The sequence below is a fragment of the Phycodurus eques genome, chromosome 13 (genome assembly GCF_024500275.1).
Source record: "Phycodurus eques isolate BA_2022a chromosome 13, UOR_Pequ_1.1, whole genome shotgun sequence".
In the NCBI taxonomy this organism is placed as follows: Eukaryota; Metazoa; Chordata; class Actinopteri; order Syngnathiformes; family Syngnathidae; genus Phycodurus; species Phycodurus eques.
Genome location: NC_084537.1, coordinates 17866740 through 17890340, shown reverse-complemented (window position 1 = coordinate 17890340; position 23601 = coordinate 17866740). Strand labels below are relative to the sequence as shown.

At 39.5% G+C, this 23601-nt stretch overlaps 1 protein-coding gene across 11 annotated transcripts in view; it reads left to right on the top strand.

Moving 5' to 3' along the window:
- Positions 1-10010, top strand: part of LOC133411384 (receptor-type tyrosine-protein phosphatase mu-like) — a 187102-nt gene extending 177092 nt beyond the window's left edge. For all 11 annotated transcript variants that reach the window (XM_061693715.1, XM_061693712.1, XM_061693714.1 and 8 more), the window contains 6 exons: positions 714-887; positions 1888-2019; positions 3708-3833; positions 6629-6792; positions 7941-8076; positions 9371-10010. In XM_061693715.1, coding sequence (XP_061549699.1) covers positions 714-887; positions 1888-2019; positions 3708-3833; positions 6629-6792; positions 7941-8076; positions 9371-9424 — 786 coding nt within the window. In that variant the 3' untranslated portion in view covers positions 9425-10010. The remainder of the gene's footprint in view (positions 1-713; positions 888-1887; positions 2020-3707; positions 3834-6628; positions 6793-7940; positions 8077-9370) is intronic.
- Positions 10011-23601: the final 13591 nt, after the last annotated feature.

Sequence of the window (23601 nt, the reverse complement as noted above, 5' to 3'; positions counted from 1 at the left end):
GAAATAAATAAATATTTTGGTAAAGTATAGACTAAAGGAATGTTTGGTCATTATTGAAATTTGTCCCTAATGTTTTTTTTGTTTTTTTTTCATTGTCATTTTTTTATGTATAAAAATGTTCTAATGACAAAATGTCAGCTTCCAAAAAACTACTGCAAAAGTATTGTATATTATATTTTTTTAAACACTTTAAGCAGGCTCCTCTTTTACGTGAAACACATCAAATATGAATTCAATTTTGAGAGGCTTTTCATGCTTTGTAACTTAGTGTCTTTTTTGTTAAAAATGAAAATAATTTTCATGAAATGCTGTTTCAGCTATATAGACAAAAAAATCTAAAGTTCTAGTGACAAAAAAACAGTCACATTGAAAACTACATTTCTTATGCCACATTTATTTGAACAAATGTAATCTTTTGTTAGGTTTTTAATTTTTAATGTTTATATTTGTCCACCATATTTTTCCGCAAAGCATGCTACAACATTCTGCACCATTTCCTGCAAGGGTCCCTTGCTACTGAAACGATACACGTGTGTCGCAGTTGCTGTATTTGGACCTATACTCATTTAGTTCAGCCAACACGTCTTGAAACTGAAAAATTGGATGCACCAAATAGACACCCTGAAGCTTAAAATGTCCTCGCCCACTCTGACAGCACACTGTTAGCATATGGCTAACTAGCCTGGTGTTTTGTTTTTTTCCCATTGGTCCAGACGCTGAACATGGTGACACCCACGCTGAGGGTGGAGGACTGCAGCATCGCGCTGCTTCCCAGGAACCATGAGAAGAACCGCTGCATGGACGTGCTGCCGCCCGACCGCTGCCTGCCCTTCCTCATCACCATCGACGGCGAGAGCTCCAACTACATCAACGCCGCCCTCATGGACGTAAGAGACCACAGTTTTCCGGCGGTTTTATCGAAGCCGTCTTCCGGGCGAAAGACTAGCGGCCGCCGGAGATTAGCGTGATGTTAGCAGCAGTTTTAGCTGTATTGTCTTCCATTTAAGATGGAAAAGACTTTGGAAACAATGGTCCCCCGAAAGGGATTAGGATTGGCGTTAGCAGCAATTTAATCAGAACTGTCTCCTATGTGATAGCAAAAAGTATTTGCAGCGCCAAGGTAATTAGCATGGATCTTAGTATACATTTTATCGGGACTGCCTTTCATGAAAAGGATAAGAAAGCCAAACGAGATTCGCGTGGATGTTAGTCGGTTTTCTGAGGACTATCTCACTGTAAGGATAGCAAAGAAGAGTTTGTAAACAGTGGTTGCCCCAAAGTCATCGGCATGGATGTGAGCAGCAAGTTGTATTGGAATTGTCAAAGATGATCTTGTAAACAATGGTGGCCCACAAAATGATAAGCATGGGTGTCAGCCAAAGTTTCATCAGAACTGTTTTCATGAAAAGGATCGTCATGAAAAGTTTTTAAACGGTTGCAACCTTAAAAAAGGTTAGCATGGATGTTAGCAGCAGTTTTATCTGAATTGTCTTCCATTGGAATATTAGCAAAGAAGAGTCAAACAGTCGCATCCAGGCAACAGATTAGCATACTTTAGGTATCAAGTGATCATGCTAAAGCCTTCATCCTGTTGTCTTTAAAGTAGCTTTTTTTTTTTTCTTTAATTTTTTTTTTTTTTTATGAGCGCCTAACCTTTTTCCACACGGTTTCTGTCTCTTTTGCGTCTCTTCGGTCAAACCCACCATCTGGCGCGTCAGCTTTGACTGCCAGATGGTGGCTGTGTCAGCCTTTGGAGAAACATCACGTCTCCTCAGATTGAACACTGCATTATGGAGTTCGTACACTACGCTCTAACGACTGTGCGCTTACAACTTTGTCCGAAATATTCCAAATGTCTGACATGTCTGTTTCTGTCTGTCTCGGCAGAGTTACAAGCAGCCGTCGGCGTTCATCGTGACGCAGCATCCCCTGCCCAACACAGTCAAGGACTTCTGGAGGCTGGTGCTGGACTACCACTGCACCTCCATCGTTATGCTCAACGACGTCGACCCTGCCCAGGTGCGCTAAAGCGCCTTTCACACTGTCAGAACCGTAACAGAGGCAGGACGGCAGCTAGAGTAAACAAGGATATGTCATCTCCACACCCCTGTTCAAATGCCAGGCTTTTGTGATATCAACAAATGAGACCAAGATGAATCATTTCAAACGTTTTGCCACCATTAATTCAACTCCAACAACTCCATTTAAAAAATAATAATAATAATAATTTCGAAAGTTGAAGTAAAAATGTCCTGAGGTAATTTGGCTGCACAAGTGGACACGCCCCTCCCTCCAGGGAGAGTTAGTACAAAACCTCCAGGCTTCTGCCAAAAAAAAATGCCAGGAAAAGCCTACTAGAACAGATTAACTTACTTACTTTTTATTTTATTTTACATTTTAGCATTAGGATTTTTTTGTATTTAATGGAAATGTATCTGCATTTTTAATGCAAAAACAAAATATTTTTTTATTTGATAAGTTTTTAAATGAAAAAAGATAAATAGAAATGATTAATTTATTTAGGGTTGATACAGTATTGTATAGTTATTACTTAGTTAATATAAGAAAAGCTATCTTAAAATCTCGAAAAACCAAAATACATAAACATTGAAAGGAAAAAAAACCATGTAATTGGGGACATGTTCTCAACCAATCAGAAATATGGTAAAGTCCCAGGGGAGGCCTCAGTGTGTCATGCAGCAGCAATGAACTGTGGGTAAAAAGCAGTGCACGCGTGTTGTCAGTGAGCTGAGCGAGCAGTTCCGATCGCTCTCCACATTTCTCAGCCCGAGGCTCTGTCATAACAGCCGCTCATCAAAGCCGGCAGCTCTCCTCCTCTTCCTCCTCCTCCCTGGGTGAGGAAGGGGGGAAGCCTTTCATTGAAAATTCTCACTGTAGACCGCCGAGGTGGGAAGGCAAGAAGTGCGGCTGTCGGTGGCGGCGAGGGAGCGTGCCGTCTTCACCGTCAGCATCTCTATTTGTGCTCGTCACACATCAGCAGACAACATGCACGCATACACTCACACAGTGTGAACTTGTGCTGTTGTGTGTTTGCAATCTCAACCCTTCGCAAGTGGGGTTTTTTTTTTGTTTTTTTTTCTTGTTTGTTCGCCGTCATGTGACCGAGCCTCACTCATTGTGGCATTCCCGTGTGAGTGATCCACAAGTGGGATACACGCGCATACAAAATACACACACTCATTCTTCTCCTGGGAAGCAGCAGGAAAAAAAGAAGACATGGAAGCATCGTTTTAAACATACAAATATCGCTGATGTCTTCATTTGAGGATTTTTTTTCGTCATAGCATCAGTTGTGCGGGGGAAAATGAGTATACAGTATGACAAAAAAAAAAATTATTTTGCGTACAGTCCAGAAAATCCATTTTATTTTTAGTAATATTACAACCTTTTTCCATCTACCTGTTTCAGAATTCTTTTTTTTTTTTTTTTTTTTTTTTTTATAACTCAAGACTTTTCTCGAAATGTATTTTTTAAGATTCATCTTTTTTGGATAAATATTCTGACTTTTTCTTCATAGTTAAGATATTCCTTCTACTTTTTTTTCAAAGAAATGTACTACTCTCTTAATGTTTTTTACACATGAGATTATATTGAACATGAATTGAACAAAAATCTATCTTCTGTTTGATGGTTGTAAAGTTTGTATGACAAATGTAGTGAAGCATCGTGTCTTTGTTTGTTTGTAGTTGTGCCCACAGTATTGGCCTGAAAACGGCGTCCACCGTCACGGTCCCATCCAGGTGGAGTTTGTGTCCGCCGACCTGGAAGAGGACATCATCAGCAGAATATTCCGCATCTACAACGCAGCACGGGTACGCGCACAGTAAATGTTTAGTGAGTTTTCTCCCTTTATTTTTGTGTTAGTTTCCTCCCAACTTGTTTTTCTCCTTGCGACAATTTATTCTTTCCCTGCGCACCTCACACGTCCCACTCAGTCACCGCCATTTGTCCGTTCAAGCTGTGCAGAGGCCGAGGCCTTCTGTTCGCTCGCTATATTTTTTATTTTTTTAACTCAAAGGGAGCACAATCAACATTGTCGCAGGAAGTTGAGCAAACTGGCCCTTTAAATACCGTTTCTTCAGCAGGTGTTTTGTAAGCCAGGTTTTGCTTGAACACGCAACATATTCGAATATATTGCCAAAATACATTTTTTTTAAAAAATCATTAACCATCAATAATCATGAATAATTAAAATATACAAGACCTTAACTATGTAAATAAAATATAAACATAAATATAAAACATGAATAATAGTTCTTAACTATAAATGATACAATGGAGAAAAAAAGTGCTCAGAAAATAAAAATAATTGAATAATGAAATAATTTAGGGACATGTCACAAAAATACATTTTCTAGAAAAAATAAATCTTTTAAAATTTAGTTTTCCTTTTTATCTCTGAAAAAAGTTTTATTCTCGAAAAATATATTTTATTTTAAAAAAGACTTGAAAAAAAAAAGTCTTGAATGAGGTAATTTATCTTTATATATATATATATTTTTTTTTTTTTTTATTTATTATTATTTTTTTTTTTTTTACTTGAAAAAATAAACATTTTTTCATTTTCATTTTAGAATGTTTTTTCTTTTCTACATTCAACCCTTAATCAAGTTGATTGTGCAGGTGTACATAACAAATTGACATTTACTACTTTTTTTTTTTAAAGGAGGAAATATATTCCAGAAATATTTTCTAACATTGATTTCCACTTTGGATTTTTTTGAATGTCTTTTTTTTCTCAATAATTGAAAATAAATCTTTAAAAAATGTATTTCATAAACAAAAAAAACAACTTTTTTTCATTTCAAAACATTCAATACATATTTTTCCTTTTTTGTTCTTTAGAAATATGTCTTCAGCTATCTTTTTTACGAAAACAAAATTACTTGTCATCTTCGTACTTTTTTTCTTTTGGAGTTTTTTTTTTATGATAAAATCAATCTTTTTTTTTTCCCCACTCCATGTCAATCAACTCCGCCGAAAGGTGACTTCAAAGCTGACCTTTGCACTATTTGAACGTTTTGATGACCCCAAACGTTTTGAGCATGCGTGCTGCGTCCGGCCGGGCCCATCAAATCACGCGCGATCGCTGACAGCAGATATCGATCGACGTGTCTGGGTGCGATTTCGAGCGTCTGGATCTTTGCTGATTGCTTAACTGCGTGTCTCCCGTGGTAACCGTGCTCATCCATCAATGCTCGTCCGTATCAATGACATAACTAGAACCACACACTGCCACTACACTTCCAGGATTGGGAAATCTCCCGAATGGGGCCCCCCTAGTAGCAGGCTTGTTGAAATATACTACAGTACATGAAAATGAGAGCTTACTCACTCGTGGCACACACACAAAAAAAGAGATTATGACAGTGGTACGTGGGAATACTGTATGTATCTGCTACTAAATGAGCTGGGACATAATATACAGGGTATCCCACAAGTCACAATACATTTCCTTTTTTTGTGATTCCAACAGCATTTGACAGCATAGGCGTTGCGGTTTTTGTAAGCATGTCATTCCCTTGCCCGTGGCTCACCGATTAACATTGGAGCAACACTGCAAAATCGCCACCTGGCAAGATGTTTTTCTGAAGTGCGACTGCACTTAATCTTTGTATTGAATGGCCGTCACACCACACCAACGCGTAGTACAATTTAGGCTATCCGTGTCAAGTTACTCGAACCTGTTCTTGACAGACAACGCAGCAGAAGGCTGATTTAAAAAAAAAAAAAAAAAAAAAAAACGCAGGTGTTTGCGCAAAGCCTGGGAAGGTCTACCCTGAAGGCCGCACTGGAACTCGGCATCAACAAAGGCTCGATACAGCCGATGCTTAGGAAAATGGTAAAGCTGTACCGATTTCAGGTTTTACAAAGCCTTCAAGTAAAATTGATGTTGCTCAACAACCTGAAGTCTGTACAGGTAAAGCGTTATCACTCTCCAAACGATCCAGATGGACTTTCCCTGGCTTTGCGCAAATGCCTGCTGTGGGAGTTCTGCGTGTTCGTGAGTGGTGGTAGTTGCAGGCTTTGCGCTGTGTGGTTTGTGAAGAACAGATCCTGCTTTGAGACATTTACAAATTGGAGCACTGCCATAAAGCTCCTCAAAGTGGCGCTGAAATCCAGTCGGGGACAGAAAAACCTTGCCAGGTGGCAATTTTGCAACTCTGCTCCATTGTCAGTTGACGAGCCTTAGGCAAGGGAAAAATACGCTTGCAGAAACTTAAATGCCGACGCTGTCTAATGCTGATGGCCTCACTTTTTGTCCAAATTATTCCTGAAACAAAATAGAAAAAGAAAGTGTCTAGTGACTTTTCGTACACCCGGAACAAGTATGTCATTACCCATTCTGCAATTTGTCCCGTTGGCAGAGAAAGTGTTTTTGTTGTCAAATGATGCCAACCTCAATTCTGCTGTCAGTTTGGTTTGTCCAAAGTGGTGCTAATTTGTGTTTGGAATACAAAGATATCCTTCTTGCCTGGGCCTCCCAAGAGGTCTAGAAGCCCTACACACACACACACACACACACACACACACACACGCACACACACACACACACACACCTATGTGGTTCTCACCCTCCACGTGTGTGGCGTTTTCGTTCGGTCAGCCCCAGGACGGCTACCGCATGGTGCAGCAGTTCCAGTTCCTGGGCTGGCCAATGTACCGAGACACGCCCATGTCAAAGCGCTCCTTCCTCAAGCTCATCCGCCAGGTGGAAAAGTGGCAGGACGAGTACGACGGCGGCGAGGGACGCACCGTGGTCCACTGTTTGTAAGTTGAACAACGACAAAGATACTCAGGTTGGAGAGGAAACAGCTCCATCAAGTGGCCCCTCAGATTTGTTGCACCAATACTTTCTCTACCTAAGTGGTGGGTTGTTAGTGTTTGCTTTTTCTTTGGATTTTTGTGTGTGTACAAACTAGCCTTTTCACCTAAAAGTCAAAGTTTCCAGCAGTAAGTCGTCATGAGAGGAAAACTAAACAATGATGCATGGTAGATTATTTGAAGACTCTAAATTGCCCGTAGGTGTGACTGTGAGTGCGAATGGTTGTTTGTTTGTATGTGCCCTGCGATTGATTGATTGGCTGGCAACCAGTTCAGGGTGTACCCATCCTCTCGCCCAGAGTCAACTGGTATAGGCTCCGGCATGCCCGTGACCCTCGTGAGGACAAGCAGTACGGAAAATGGGCAGATGGCTAATATGATATACATAATATGGCCCCAAAAAATAAATAGCAAATAATTTAAAAAAAAAAAAAAATTTAAAAAGACTAAATTAAAATAAATAAGATATAGTAACCTGTTATGGACAAATAAATAAATAAAAATCATTGTGAATAATAATAAAAATGAAACATGAATAAAAAATAAGTGATAATTGTAGTATAGTCTAATAAGATAAATGTATAAACAAGTTTTGCCTAAAACACAACATACGAACAAATGTAAAGCAAAAAGGAGTAAAATTAATTATAATACTAAAATAGCATAAAATAGTAATTATAAATCAACTAAATTGGAGCATTATAAAGAAAAACTACTATTGTAGTTTTACCAAAAAAACACGCATATATAACATATATCATGGGCAAAAATTACACATTTAAATACAAAAATAATCTAATCTAAAAGAATAATTTACTAAGATGATAATGAATACTGTTTTTTTATTTTAAAAAAAGAATTCAATGTATCTTCTACCATTTGTAGTACTAATTTAATCCCTCAAGGGAGAATTAAATGTACATTTCATTGACTTTTAGTTGTATATTTTTACAACAATCCCTGCCTCACTTGTTTTTACGCTTGCCAACCCTGAAAATCAACAATACTGCAAATGTTACAGGACATTGTTAAAGTTTTACTACAGCCACAGTTGGAACCTGGAACCGATGAATTGTGCTTTGGTGCCTCGTTAGGAACGGTGGCGGGCGCAGCGGGACCTTCTGCGCCATCAGCATCGTGTGCGAGATGCTGCAGCACCAGCGCGCCGTCGACGTCTTTCACGCTGTCAAGACGCTGAGGAACAACAAGCCTAACATGGTGGACCTGCTGGTGAGCCCGCAGCCCGCAGCCCCCCGCGCAACACATACGAACTCACTACAGCAATAATTGCAAGGACCCTGATGATTTGGGGCAGTTGACGCGATCAGATCAGGTGCCGGTTTATTTGATAGCGCCGCGCCGGTCGGAGTTTTAAAGGGATGCTCGGGTTTTCAGGGATTATTTTTTACATGTACAAAAAACTATACTGTGCAATGAATAAGATAACTTCTTTTGTGGTCCCTTCAGGCTTACGGTACCAAAACAAAGATTACAGGCTGAACATATGATGATATGTTTTACAATACTTTGTGCTTTTAGTATTTGTTTAACTTTACAAAAGAGAGGATTTATTTTCTAGTACGAAACATGAAAACGCTGACTCTCACCCAAAGCTTTCTCCTGGTTGCCCTTCTGGTTGTTTTATGCGATGGATTTAAGAACGTGGGATATATTTTCCATCTCCACTTGTCGCTGGTGACGCTAGTAGAGGAGCAGGAGATTTGGCTGTAAAAGCAATATCATGCTCAGGACATTCTGCAGCACGAACGTAACCCGCCTTTGTTGTTGTAAATGCCTGCGGGGTTTCGCGCACGGTCACACGAGAACTGAGACGACTGTCGTCGGGAAAGATGCGCATTGGATTGAAAGGAGTTAGGGCTCCCACTAGTGGAAAAACGACACAAGGGCATCATTCTGCACGACTCCGACGCATGGCAGCATTTACTGTTTCATGAGAAATTAAGATTGTATCGGCGTTTAATGGGCAAAACTCCAGCTGCTATTTTTGCATCCTTTTGCTTTTGAAAGCAGCTGACCTGTCATCTTAGTTGTCATGATGTTCCCTCCCTCGGTGCAAGATCCCTATTGATTTTTGGGGGGGCTTCTATCAGACACACAGGGCTGGGCCCGATGCAATTTCGCAGCAATCTTCAGCAGTTTTTCTTTTGATTTTTGATCACACCTGACCTGCCGTTCTGGAGGTTAGAATGTTGTTCACGTGAGTGCAAGGTCCTCATATTTACACATTTATTTCTCTTCTCTATGCATTCATAAACCGATCTTCAATATTTTTCAATATTTTAATTCTGCATCCTCGTGATTTTGAACACACCTCACCCACAAATTTAGACTTCATAATGTTGTCTACATCCGTGGAAGAGCCCCATTGCTTTTCATCAGACAGACAGCGCTGCAATTTTCAAAGTATTTGTTTTCGATTTCCAACTGTTCACCAGTGTTGTCTGCAGGTGCAAGAACCCTATTGATTCTGTACTGTTGTCCCTAACCCCCTTCCCTGATACAGGAGCAGTACAAGTTCTGCTACGAAGTGGCTCTGGAATACTTGAATTCCGGCTAACTCCTAAAACCGAGCGAGAGACTCCAAAGACTTTGACGACGTGTCCGACGTGCCAAGTGTGTTGTTCGGTAGCGTGCCAACACACACACACACACACACACGCACACACAGTTCTGCTCCTCAATACCCTCAACGACCTGCGCTTGTTGCCTTGATCCCGACCGGACAACGAGCGCCGCACATTTATGGAATGGGAACGTGTTGTTCCGCGTGTACATAATGAAATGGCTTCCTTTTCTTCTTCTTGTTTTTTTCTTTTTTAAGATCCGCTGGTGATGAATTCATTACAACGTCAAAAAAAATGTCTCAAAAAAAAAAAAAAAAAAAAAAAAAGTGGCTGGATGTTGCTGTGATCGCGACCCGTGTACGTCTGCTTCTTTTCTTTGAGTGGGGGACCCAAAGTTACTCTCTTCGTGTGCATATTGTACAAATTAATGTAGATTATTTATTATTTCTCGACTTTTTTTGTGACTGGCAGTGAGTGACAATCATATGTTTACATAGTTTTTGGTTTATGGACCGTATCGTGTGTGTTTTCCTTTGGTCCTTCTGTAGGACGGCTTGTAAAGAGAAAAGCAATTCTATAAATGTTATACAATATGAATAGTGTCACGTGTCTCTTTCTGTGTGAGTGCGTGAAAATGGCGCGATGGGGGCATCTGTTGGACGTTTTAGGGGTAACATACAAATATATGAAATATTTCTTTAATTCCCCTCCATACACTATTAGGAGTTAATAGCGCTTAAAAAAAACTCAAATTAATTTTACATCAACCTGTGGTTGATCCACTAATTGCTGAGATTCAGCATTGGGAGCCTCTAGAAACACAACATTAATCACAATGAAGGAAAATAAAGACGTGATAAGCAGTTCAAAGGCATTTTAAAATTGATATATGAATCTAATCCTATTAAAGAGCAAACATTTTTAATAGTATATATTTACTTTGTTTCATTTGATTTGTAGTAATGTATTTGTAGTGTTTTTAGTTAGTAATTTTATATTTTTCATATTAGATTTTATTTTTTGTTTTGGATTGCGTTGATTTTACCATACATTTTAATTCGATTTCTATCTTTCATTTCAGTTCATTATTCTTTTTCATATTGTTCATGTTTTTGAATCGCGTTGTATTTCATCTTATACATTTTATTATGAATGTTATGTTTTTGTTATGCTTTGTCATAGTTAAAATTTGTATTTTATCTTTGCAATGAAATCATTTCCAGTTGTATTGTACTGAAATTATTTCCACGGTCGAGCGTCTGCCTCACAGTTCTGAGGACCGGGGTTCAATTCCCGGCCCCGCCTGTGTGGAGTTTGCATGTTCTCCCCGTGCCTGCGTGGGTTTTCTCCGGGTACTCCGGTTTCCTCCCACATCCCAAAAACATGCATGGTAGGTTAATTGACAACTCTAAATTAGCCGTAGGTGTGAATGTGAGAATCGTTGTTTGTTTGTATGTGCCCTGCGGTTGGCTGGCAACCAGTTCAGGGTGTACCCCGCCTCCTGCCCGATGACAGCTGGGATAGGCTCCAGCACGCCCGCGACCCTCGTGAGGAGAAGCGGCTCAGAAAATGGATGGGTGGATGGATTTGATTTGATTTAGTTTTTTGTATTTATTTTTTATTCTAATTTTATTGTATTGTCTTACTAGTTTTAATACCTTCTTTTTCAGTTATTTAAAAATGAAATTTTAAATAATTTTGTTTCATTGTTGCATTTGATTTTTGAAATGGTGTTTTCATTATTTTTGTCTCAACTCAACATTATATTCAGAGCACTTAAAAAAATTAATTCAAACTTGGGTGAACAACCGCAGCTGAAACAAAAAAAAAAATATTTTTTTTCATTTTATTAATGCCACTGTATTTATAGATGGATCATATATCTATAGCTGTGTTTACTTTTGGAAAGGAAATGCCACTGTACACAATCAGGTGTCCCTAATCATGTGACCACTTGTTGCTGCCAATAAAGATGAAGTGAGGTTTTCCACCACAAGAGGTCAGTAGACTACAACGCTTTACTGCGATGCTATTAAGAAGAACGCTTCATGAAGTCCCATTTGTTATGCAAATAGGACGCGGTTGCTGCCTCCTGCTGCTAATGAGCGGCCATTTTCTATTTCCGTGCAAAAAAAAAAATGTGTCCTGTTTGAATTTGTTGCACTAATTTGAAACTTCTCTCTTTTGTCTTCTCCATCTGCTTCAGGCCTCCTGGCGCTGCTGCTGCTGTTTTGAAGTGTTTCATTTTTCATCGCAAGCATTCTGGTGAATTATTACACACACTGAACAGAACCCAAGGAAAGATGAGGAGCAGGAAGCGAGAATGTGGGAAGTGTTGAAAGAAGAATTACGGAGAATCACCAGATGTTGCCCGAGCCTTTAAGTCCACAAGCGCCAATGCAACATATGAACGCTAATGCTACGCTAATGTTGGGCTCGTGCAGGGCAACATTCAACATGCCTTCATATTGCTGTCGTTAAAGATAAAATCCAATTTGAAGGTCAATCTCTGGCCCGCAGTTTTTTAAAATAAATCAATTAATGTAATACACAGGGCTGCAACTAACGATTATTATTCATTAATTGATGAATCAGCTACAAGCCATGTTTTAATTTGCATCATTTTATTAAAAAACGAGATATTTCAATTGACAGTGCAGAAAATGCACAAATGTAAACTCATTGTGATTCCGTTTCTGGTTTGGTCTGTAAAATGTCAGACAACAGGCAAAAATGTTGATCATTGTTTTCCAAAGTAAAAGCAGAGGTTTGCAAATGTCTTATTTTCATGACACACAAAGATAATCAGTTTGCTTTCTCTTAGAATATTTATTGCTGAGAGACTGAAAGTTTGAGTATTTGGACAATTTTAAGTTAAACTGGATCTAGCACAATCGATTATCAAAATAGTTGTTGAAAAGGTTGATCATCAATTAGTTGTCGATTAATTGATGCATGCCGAATATATTTTAGACATAAAGATAACAATTATAAATGTTAAAAAAAAGTTGTTTATTATAGTAGCCGAATTTTCCCTTTCGATACTGTATCATTACAAGGTTAGTCATTACATAAGCAAATCTCCTAAAACATAGAGCGGGAAATGGAATTTGGATCCCAAAAATTCACGGTCAAACTTGGATTTTGAGCCAAATCTCGTTAGAGCTCAGCTCAGCGAGCACGTCAGTTGGGATTTTCTCCGCTCGTGTGACGATAACCTTAGAGCGGGAAATGGAACGACAAACGAAAAAAGCCAAACAAATGTCGTGAGCTTGGGCTGGAGCAATTGAATAATTATATTGAAAAAAAAAAAAAAAAAAAGTGGAAGCGAAACAGCCCGCCATCTCTACACTCTCATTCTTCGACACCCGCGTCACTCACCAGGCTGAAGCCGCCTTTTAAAGCCATACACACTCAAAGTAACAAATACTACAGTAGAATGCGAGCATGGCGACCCCAAGTGGACAAAAATAATACCTCCACCTCAGAGCCACAAGTCAGTGCTTCAAAATGCAAAATCACTTTTGTCCGAGTAATCGATGAAATAGAATTCTGGATTCTAAAAGTAGAACGACCGTCCTAATTGTGGCATCTGCAAATCCCACGAGACTTGAGCTCAGCGAGCACTTCCAAGATAAAGTGAGCTTTGAAGTGTGACGATAACCGTAGAACAGGAAACGCCGCCTTCCCCTTGCATCCCCGATGCAATAATGCACGTTTTCATCTCCCAAAATAGCGGGCGTGACTTAAGCGCTGAATTTTTCATGAACTTACGGTGTCAAGTCAAATCAAGAGCAGCAGGCGGCGACTCCCTCATTTGCATACGTCCTCAAATATGCAAATAGGCTCACAAGGAAAGCTGTGTGTTGATAATGAGCGCGTGCATATTTAATGACAACAACAGGATATTTCCACACGCGCTCTCTCCTCTCCGCCGCCGCGCTGAAGCCGGATATGAATAATTGAGCGATGTAAGATGAAGTGGCTCGCGATGCTTTTTAGTTTGGTGTGTGAGCACACACAGACACACACACTCTATACATACTCTTATTTCTATTGTGCAAAGTCGTGGTTATCACGAGGAACTGGCATGACCATCGCATTAATTTTAAGACTTGTGTATTTAATGCCGTGGGCTTTTTTTTTTATTATTTTTTTTTACTTTATGGATTATTTGCAGTTGTTTGATTTCTATTTTGCAAGAAGGTGGTTGTCATAACTAACTGGCGAGAGAAGCAAACGCATTCATTCAGGGAAACTTGTACATGTGTGACCAACATGCTGTGGACTTTATTTATTTTTATTTTTTTTTAATTGTTTTTTAGTTTGTCTGTTTATTTCTATTGTGCAAGACGGCAGTTACCATAACTGGTGAAAGGAGCAATTGCATTAACTATATGACACGTGTCCTTGCGTGACTGTGGATTTTATTTTATTTTATTTTACTCTTTTCACTTTGTGGATTAGTGGTAGTCAATTTGCTGATTTCTATTGTTCAAGCTGGCGGTTACCGTGACTAACTGGCTACTGCTAACACAATTTGTCGTCATAGCGTGATCCAGGCCGAACCGCAAATAGCATCACCTGATTAGCCAAAGACGGGGCCGGGGGGCGGCCGCAGGTCCTCGTCGCCGCCTTCCGAGAATTCCGTCACATGCGCTTTGGGCGCTGGCGGCCTTGCCGTCGAGCGTTTGGCGGGAGCGGGATCGATCATGTGATACGGATGTATAATAAGCACATCAAGTGCTCACATCTCTGGAAAATCTATTCTTTTTCCCCATGTAGCCAAGATGTAACGTGGCCTGTTTATTTACTCATCTGCAAAGGGCACGAGGTGCCTGGAAGCGGTAAGGTCTTTATTTGAAGGAAGGTCTTTGTACAAAGGCAATTTTTATTATACTTTTTTTTTTTTTTTCTCATCTAAAATGTATTAATTTAATCAGGTGTACTAGCAGTCAGGTGTTTATTTGAGAGAGGTTCTTTGTACAAACACATTTTCATGCTACTATTTAAAATAAAAAAAATATTCTGGTGTTTATACAAGGTATCGTGTTTATTTTTATTTAATTCATTTGAATGTTTTATGTTAATGTTCTACTTATATTATATTTTGAACGGTGTTCATTTGAAGTTATATGCTTGTTTTTATTTTAATATTTTTGATATGTTTAATTTCTTTTTATTTTCCAATTCTGGAATCTTTATAATTATTTAGTCAGGTGTTCGAGGTACGGTATTTGTCTTCATTTTTTATATTTAACATGGTCATGTTTTACAGCATTTGCCTTTTATAATTGGAACCATTGACATATTTATGATTTCATTCAGGTGTTTGCAAGGACTAAGGTGATTATTTGAGATTATTTTTGCATGTTACTTATTTTGTTTTGTTGTTGTTATTTTGTTTTTATTTCTCCCACAAATAACAGCACTTACACTTTTACAGGTGCCCTCTACTCTTACAGGGGAATGATGAAGACGACGAAAACTACATGCTGATATCAGAGGTCGCAATAAAGTTACAGCAATGACACAACCTGGACTGCGCTGACCAACCTGGCAGAGAAAGGACAGGGAGACACGACATAGTGAGGACTACTCTTGTTCCCCCATGGTAACAAGTGTAAGCATTATTATTATTATTACTACCATTTTTTTAAAATGGTGCCACACCAAGTCTGCCTAGCAACAAGTGATGTCACCACTTGCAACAGTCGTGTTTTCGCATCCTTCTCCGTCATTTCTGCGGTCCCTGGCAGAAATACAGTCGGGGTCAAGTCCTCGTCGAAGCCGATGTCACTTCCTGCATCCTCTTCCTCCCTCGTGTGTGATAAGTCTGTTGCCATGGCAGCTTTTCCTGACGAGTGAACCGGCGGTGCCCCCCTCGTCCACCGAGGACCGCGTGTCTTCATCTGTTGCCATGGCGACGGGGAGTCTGTTCCTTTATCTGGCGAGCGGCGTCGTATTGAGCCGCCGAGCGTTCAAAGGCGGAGAAGCAAATTTGGGGCGAGGTGGTGATGCGGAAGCGCGCTTGTTCAGTTCCCGCAAGCTGCAGGGATGCGAGTGAGCCTGCACGATCACGCTGCGGGAGGCTCTTAACACACCACCACCGGCTTGATGGATTCATGAGCGTGTGTCAGCACAAAATTTAGTGGAATTTCTGACAAGAAGTTAAGTCGACCCAGGACACTGATTAAAATATTTATTTATTAAAATTATTTGAATTTATTTTAAGAAGTATTTAAAAACATTTAAAACGTTATTTATATTGAGAGTATTTATATTATATTTATTGTGTATTGTGTAGGCGGCACGGTGGGCGACTGGTTAGAGCGTCAGCCTCACAGTTCTGACGACCCCGGTTCAAATCCCAGCCTGACCTGTGTGGAGTTTGCATGTTCTCCCCGTGCCTGCGTAGGTTTTCTCCGGGCACTCGGGTTTCCTCCCACATCCCAAAAACATGCATTAATTGGAGACTCTAAATTGCCCGTAGGTGTGAATGTGAGTGCGGGTGGTTGTTTGTATGCATGTATGTGCCCTGCGATTGGCTGGCAACCAGTTCAGGGTGTACCCCGCCTCCTGCCCGATGACAGGTGGGATAGGCTCCAGCACGACCGCGACCCTAGTGAGGAGAAGCGGCTCAGAAAATGGATGGATGGACATGGTGTATTTATATTTATTTAATGTATATATAAGTATTATCAGATTGAAAGACCCTTTTTACTTTATAAAGGCGTTTTTGTTTATGTAATCATATTTGATTGAAATTAATATTTTATATTCTTAATCAGGTGTTTATTCAGATGAGCGGTCAGGAATGTATTTGTAAAAATACATGATTTGTTTTAGTCATCCATATATTTTAATGTTCATTAGCAGTAAGGTTTTTATTACAGGTGAGACCTGTTTGTACAAGCATTTTAATAGAATATTTGATAATATAATTTCTTTTCTGTTTTAGTTATATATTAATTATTTAATCAGCTATTCATTGGCTGAGTATTTTTACAAATATTTTTTTTACAAGCTCAGTTTTTATTTAGTTCAGTTTTTATTTAGGCTGGGGGACGGGGGACGGGGGGATCAAATAAATCGGCTAATTCGACTTTAAAAATAGGTCGACGCAGAATTTTTCTCCCTCGAAGCACCACCGGGACCCCAAAAAACATAAAAAAAGAGGAGAAAATGTTCCACCCGGAACCATGTTTGCACCGCCGGAAGTAATGTTTCATGACGACATAACAGTGGAAAAGCATCAGAAACGACAGAGGAGCATCTGTAAGTTATTTTTAAGACACTATTAGATGTGTAATGTACATAGAGCGTGATGTATGAGTGATCTGAATGGTAGCTTTTTTTTTTATTTTATTAACCGAAACTGGTAATTGCTAGTGCGCTAATGCTAATTGCGAATGCTAACCGTTTAGCAAAGGCTGATGTTGTTGTCTCAAATTCTGCACATTCTAACATACACTCATACCAACATATGTAGTTTGAGGATAGAAGTCCAGCCCTCAAAAATGAGAATACAATGTACATTAGTATTAACAAACAAAAATATTTTTTATTATTTTTATTTTATTTTTTGGCGATTACTCCAGTACTCAGCACAATATCTATAAGATAATCAGTTTATCAAAATGATAAAACCCGTATACACACGGTAGTAGACGACCACAATGTATCTCATGTTAACATAGTGGGCAAACTGTTCATTTGCAACACTCCTTCACCCTTTTTTCTTCTGCCTTTGTTGGCAAACGCACCAGAATGACAAAGAAAGTCACGTTGCAAACGAGTGTTTACGAGGCCACTTACTGCTCTCATAAAGTGCGGAGAAACAACGTCGGTGTCTCCAGCGTAGCCGAGGCGACCCAGTCCATCGCTCATCTCCCGCCCCCACCAGCCACGCGTCGCCTGCTTACCTCAGTTTTGTTGTTGTTGGACTTGAGGGTGGAGGAAAGTTGATGAATTGGCATTTGGGCCTCAGCCAGCTTAGGTTCACCTTCCTTTGTTTATGTTCTTTCTCCCGCCGTGTGGAGACGGTAGAATATAAAGTGGCATCCATAGTTATTGATCATCGTTAATATGATACCGCAAACACCGATATGATCTAATACATCTCAGTGAGGTACCGTATGATAGGATACTGTACAAAGCCATATATATGTATTACAGTTAAGTTGAAATCGATAGGATGCAAATCGTTACAATTCAATATAGTGTGATGCGGTTTGGGTCGATACAGTATGATACAATAGAATGCAGTTCAATTCCATGCGATACCATGTCAACTTGATGTGATGCTGGTAGGTTCCATACAATGTGATACAATGTACTGTTGTCTGATACATTGTGGTTCAATTCAGTTGCTACTATCCAATTTAAAATGATCCAATTCAGGACCATCACGTTCAATTTGCTGCAAGACCGTTAAATTGGAGACATTTCACGACCATACAGTTGATACTGTATACTTCGAGATGTAATGTGATATCATACAGGTCAAATCAATGCAATTCGATACCATACAGTTAAACCCGATACAGTTTGATACCGTACACTTCATACTTTTCAAGTCAATTCCAATTCAATACCATACTGGTCCATTTAGCACAATCCAATACCATAAAGTTCTATACGATAGAACTAGATACCAGTTCCATTTGTTATGATACCGTTCAGATCGATACAGCTTTATACCATATATTTCAATTCAATACCATACAACCGATACCATACGGACAATTTGATAACATACAGTTCAAATTGATACAATTTGATACCATACAGTTAAATACTATAGAAAGAGATACCATACAATTGAATTTGATATCATACAGTTCATTTTGATACTATACAGTTCAGTTTGAAACCAGACACTTAAATGCAATACAATTCGGTACCATACATTTCAATTTGATATCATCAGATACATACAGTTCACTTTGATACAAATTTGTTGCAAACAATTCAAATATAATGCAGTATAGTTCAATTTGATACCACACAGTTCAATTTGGTACGATGCAGTTTAGTTCAATACAATCGAGTTATCATATTTTTCAATGCAATGCAATTCATGACAATACCATACACGTCAATATAAGTTGATACCAAGTAAATACAATTCAATAGCATACAGTTTAAATCTGTGCATTTCAGGTAAATTTGATACAATTCCTACCACACCGGTCAACCGGATGCCATACAGTTGATAGCATACACTTCAATGTGATGTACTGTATTCCTTTCATTTGGCGTCCTCGTGTATTGTTGCGTGTCAGTGAAAGCGTCGACCCTCCTGTGACCTTCCCAGGTGCGTAGATGACACATAGTCGATAGGGATTACGCGCTGCCATTGTGGAGGATGTGCTCAAGGATGCGCTGTTACATCACTGCCTTCTGTCGCCTGCAGCCGTGCGCGTCTCTGGACTGTATATCACAGCGTACTGGCCGTCAAACACTGACAAAGGCCATCTCCCGCTATCGCGTCGTCATTTCCCACAGTCCTTCCAGTCGTGACTGTTAATAACGCCGGTGAGCTTCAATTTGGATGAAGTCATTAGCATGTGAAAAGACGAGCCGCTTCAAAAGACGCCGCGCACAAAAGCAGTCAAGTGTCTGTGTCAAATCGACCGCCGCGATGGAAACAGCCGCAGAACTCATCGCTAATCTATGAAACTCTAAATGATGAGCAGCTTCTATTCACGCTCCGCCTTCACTTGAGAAGCTGACGAGACTGCGCTGTACCTTATGTCATATGATAAGATACACTCCGATGCCATATGGTGCGGTTTTGTTTCACTTTTAGCCCATTCAATGATATGCACAATTTTGATTTAACTGTCAGGTATATTATCTGGACAGTTACATTCAAATACGGTTCAGTACAATTCAGTTCCATTCGATACAAAGTGTGATGACATGCAGTTTGATATAATTTGGTACAATTCAATAACATAAAGTATATACAATAAAGTCCTATTTAGTATGATACACTTTGGTTGATACAATACAGTTTGATCCCTTACAAATATATGCCATAAAATACGGTTTGATACACTTTGATACCGTACAGTTAAATTCAATAAATTCGATACAATTTTGTATTTAATTCAATCCGTCGCAAGTCGATACCAGGTTAGTTTGGTATGATGCAGTTTGATACCATACAGTTCGACCCGTTACAAGTACCGGTATATGCCACACATTCCAATTTGATATAATTCAATACGAAACCATACAGTTCAACACGATACAGAACAATTTGATACCATACGGATCAATTTAATACTATACAGTTCAGTTTGTTACAATTTGGTGTGATACAGGTCAATTCGATACCATACAAATCAAGTCGATTCAATTTGATACCATGCAAGTCAACACAATTTGGTACAAATACAGTTCAGTGCAATACAATTTGACACAATACAGTCCAATCCTTTGCAAGTAAATGCCGTACCATTCAATTTGATACAATTTGGTATGATACAGTTCAGTTTGATGGATCCCATACGATACAATTCAGTTCGATTCCATACTGCTCAATTCTATCACATACACAGCGAAACAGGCGCAAGGTGACTGAAGGTCACAGCTTGCAACAGGTTAACCTGCTCAGGTGACATTGCCATATCCATGGCAACGAACCCCTCTACCACGGCCTCCTTAACTTGGGTCTGATCGATCATATCTCACCTCTCTCCTGATTGGGCCGTTCCTTCTATCGACACACACACACACACACACACACACACACACACACAGGCTTCCTGGCCGACACGTCAAAAATATGCATATTCAGCAGCAGATTGTGTCAAACTGACAATTCCCTTATGCCGTCATTTTTCCCGCCTGATCTCTTTCCCATGATTTTTTCAAAGTGTGCATGTTGAGGAGGAAAAAAACAATATTTCACCCAGCAGCCTTCACTTTTGCCCCGAGGCCCAGATGGAGGTAAAAAAAAAAAAAAGGGACCGTGTTCTGAGGTCTTTCGCTGAGCATTGTGAAACGGTTGCCACGGTAACCCAGCAGCCCCGCAGCCGACTCCCCTTCCCGAGGCAACGGAAAAGGGAAGGACAAGATGCAACATTTGGAGCACGCATCCATCCATTTTCTAGGGCGCTTATTCTCATTAGGGTCACGGGAGCGCCGGAGCACATTCCAGTTAACTTTGGGCGAACGTGCATGTTTTGACAATGAGGGGGCGGCGGTTCGCATTACGAACAACCAAGTTTGCGGCGAATTCGGTTGATGAACAATTGACCTCAGGTCACATACTATTTTCAGTTTCCGAACTTCTTGCTTTTTCTCGCGCTGCATAAACAACATTGACTCCGTGTTTCAGGTATCTTATTTTTTTATTAATTTGTTTGCCTCAAATGTCCGCCACGTAGTGGCCTTTAGGGCTAGCGGTAACCACAGTGAATGTAAACATTACTGTATGTATGTAATGTCATCTTGACTCGAGCGTTATCCCCACATTTCCTCCATTTATCAAGCATTTATCATTGCCTCCACATGGAGGGATTAAAATTCATCTTGAGGGTGAGTGTGTGTACACGTGTTAGTGAAGTATGCTTTGGCGACGAGATGGGTGCTTAAAATCCAGGCAGGCAGGATCTTGGATTTTAGTAGGGAAGCGCTCTCCAGAGGTTTGGGGGCTGAGTCCGTAGTTTGGAGTTTGGTTTGGAGATGGAGCAGGAGAGCAGATCCAACTTTGGCGAGACGTTTCCGTAAAAGCTGAGTTTGCTCGGGCTAATTAGACTCCTCATCAGCACCACTTTTGGATTCCCTGGAGCTCAGTGGCCATATTTTTGTTTTGTTTTCTCTACTTTGAGTGCGGCGAGGCCACAGTTGCGCAATCTGAGATTATTCTCGCCTCGCTGCCAAGACGGCGGTGGGGGGAAAAAAATTCTTCTTTCATCTCTACATAATATAGGTCATCTCTTCAGGGACAAACAGCAAACATCAAATGAGGTGGGGGGGGGGTCCCACATGGGCAGCACGGCGAATGAGTCGTTAGAGCGACTTCCTCACAGTTCTGAGGTTCGGGATTTGAATCTGCGCACTCGTGACCCGAATGACAACAAACGCTACACAAAATAGATCGTGTTAAACAATTTTACATACACATATTTTTGTGGGGGTTTCATTGAAAAAAAAATGGTTAAATGATTATGATTATTGTAAATAGGGACTGGTGAGTATGTATTCCAGGTATCAGCTCATTTCCAGGTATCGGGTACTCGTGAACGCTGGCAATACCAGCCACCGATCCTTAAGGTGGAAAAAAAACCTGACCATTAAGTCCTCCTCACCAGTAGTTGGCGCTGTACTGCGAAGGGTTGACACATCAGCGACTCATCTTGTGCATCAGAAAGAAAGAAGACTGGTAACAATTATCATTGTGTTAATTGAAATTTGATGTATCAAAAGTACTGGTGATAGCTGCACTTGGTATCGGTACTTGGTATTGGTATCAGTGGGTACTCGAGGGAATACTCATACTGGTATTGGTCGGAAAAGAAAAGTGGTATCAAACATCTGTAATTATAAATAAGTAGTACTAAAAACAATTATTATAACATGAAATGTATTTTTCAGGAATTAGATATTTGTTTCTTTCTTGTAACCTCATCAACAGTGGCCTATTTTCCTAGGACTATTTTTGGGGGGTCCGAAGCCCCCCTAAAATGTCTTAATCTGCCCCCCACCACCCAAATCTTTGTTGTATGTGGTTGTGTTCATTTTTTTAGTCTTCGCCCCCCTAAAAGGCCTCTTAAGCCCTCCTAAACGGGAGGCTGCGGGTCAGCCATGCGTCTCTGAGAGCAGGCGGGCGCTGCTGGAAATGGAACGGGACACTAATTAGGTTACAGGGAGAAAGGAGCGGAAAGCAGAAAGTAGCCACGTCCCGTTATATATCGCCACCTTATGATTCATGATGGGTATGGATTACTGTAGGTCAGGTGGTACTTCTTGGGTAGTGATTCATGCAAACGGCTGCCTGTTTCATGCACACTTCTTAAATAACAAATGAGCTCAAATTACCTTTAACTCAGTTATTTTTAATAACGACTGATACTAATGTATGTGAAGACACTGATCATAATGATTTCTCAATAATTATCAACAATTATTTTAACAAGGTAGGAAACTCATATAAATATGCAATTCTTTATTTCTGAAAATCTCCACGCAAGCATTTACATTTTCCAAATGATCACGACTAGAACATTCCTAGGAAATCACAATGTCCCATCATGTGACCCCTTATACACCTGCACAATGGAATGGGAAAGCAACATTATGAATAATTTTCACTTTTGACACGTGTTCTATGTATTTCTGTCAGAGCGGTCTCTGATGGAAAAAGGATGATGATACGCTCCTTTCCTCTTCTATGGTTATCATCACATTTTTGCCAAATCATATGTAAATAATATATTTATACATCTTATTCGTGTATGATTTTAAATGAGGTATTTTAATTATTTTACATGCACATCTTAACTCTAGTTTAATAAAAAAATATTAAATTCTTGGGTCAAGTGAACTTTTTTTTCTTTTTTGCGAAAAGTCACATTTTGGTAAATATATATACATTATATGTAATTGTTTTTAAAAAAGGACAAAGTATTTCTTCTATAACATTGTTTTTGTATTAATATTTTTTTAAATCACATATTTGTAAAATAAAAAAAAACAATTATATATATTTCTTGGGATTTGTTTTGGGGGGGATTCCTATTTTTTGTCAATAAAACAAATAAAATGAATCTATTTTTGCAACGACAAAAGGACAAAAACTTTTCTCAAGAAAATATTTTTTAAGGAAAAGTATTAGATTTTTCATGAAAATGTTTTTTGTTTTTTTTACCCAAGTATCAAATTATCATCACACATTTGCCATCAATGACAGAGACCATTGAAGTCAAAAGTGCTATGATAACCATAAATAAGCAGAGAACAGGAAAAGGAGTCGACTATGACATTTGCGATCGTTGATGGCAAAAGTGTGATGATAAGATAACATGGAACCCTTTCATGTTCTGTGGTCATCATCACACGAGATGTTGATTGGCTCCTCGGTTGCAATGTGCTGAGTATTGATTTATTTTATTTTTTTCCTTTATTGACTCATACATGCTAGAGTCTGTCACTC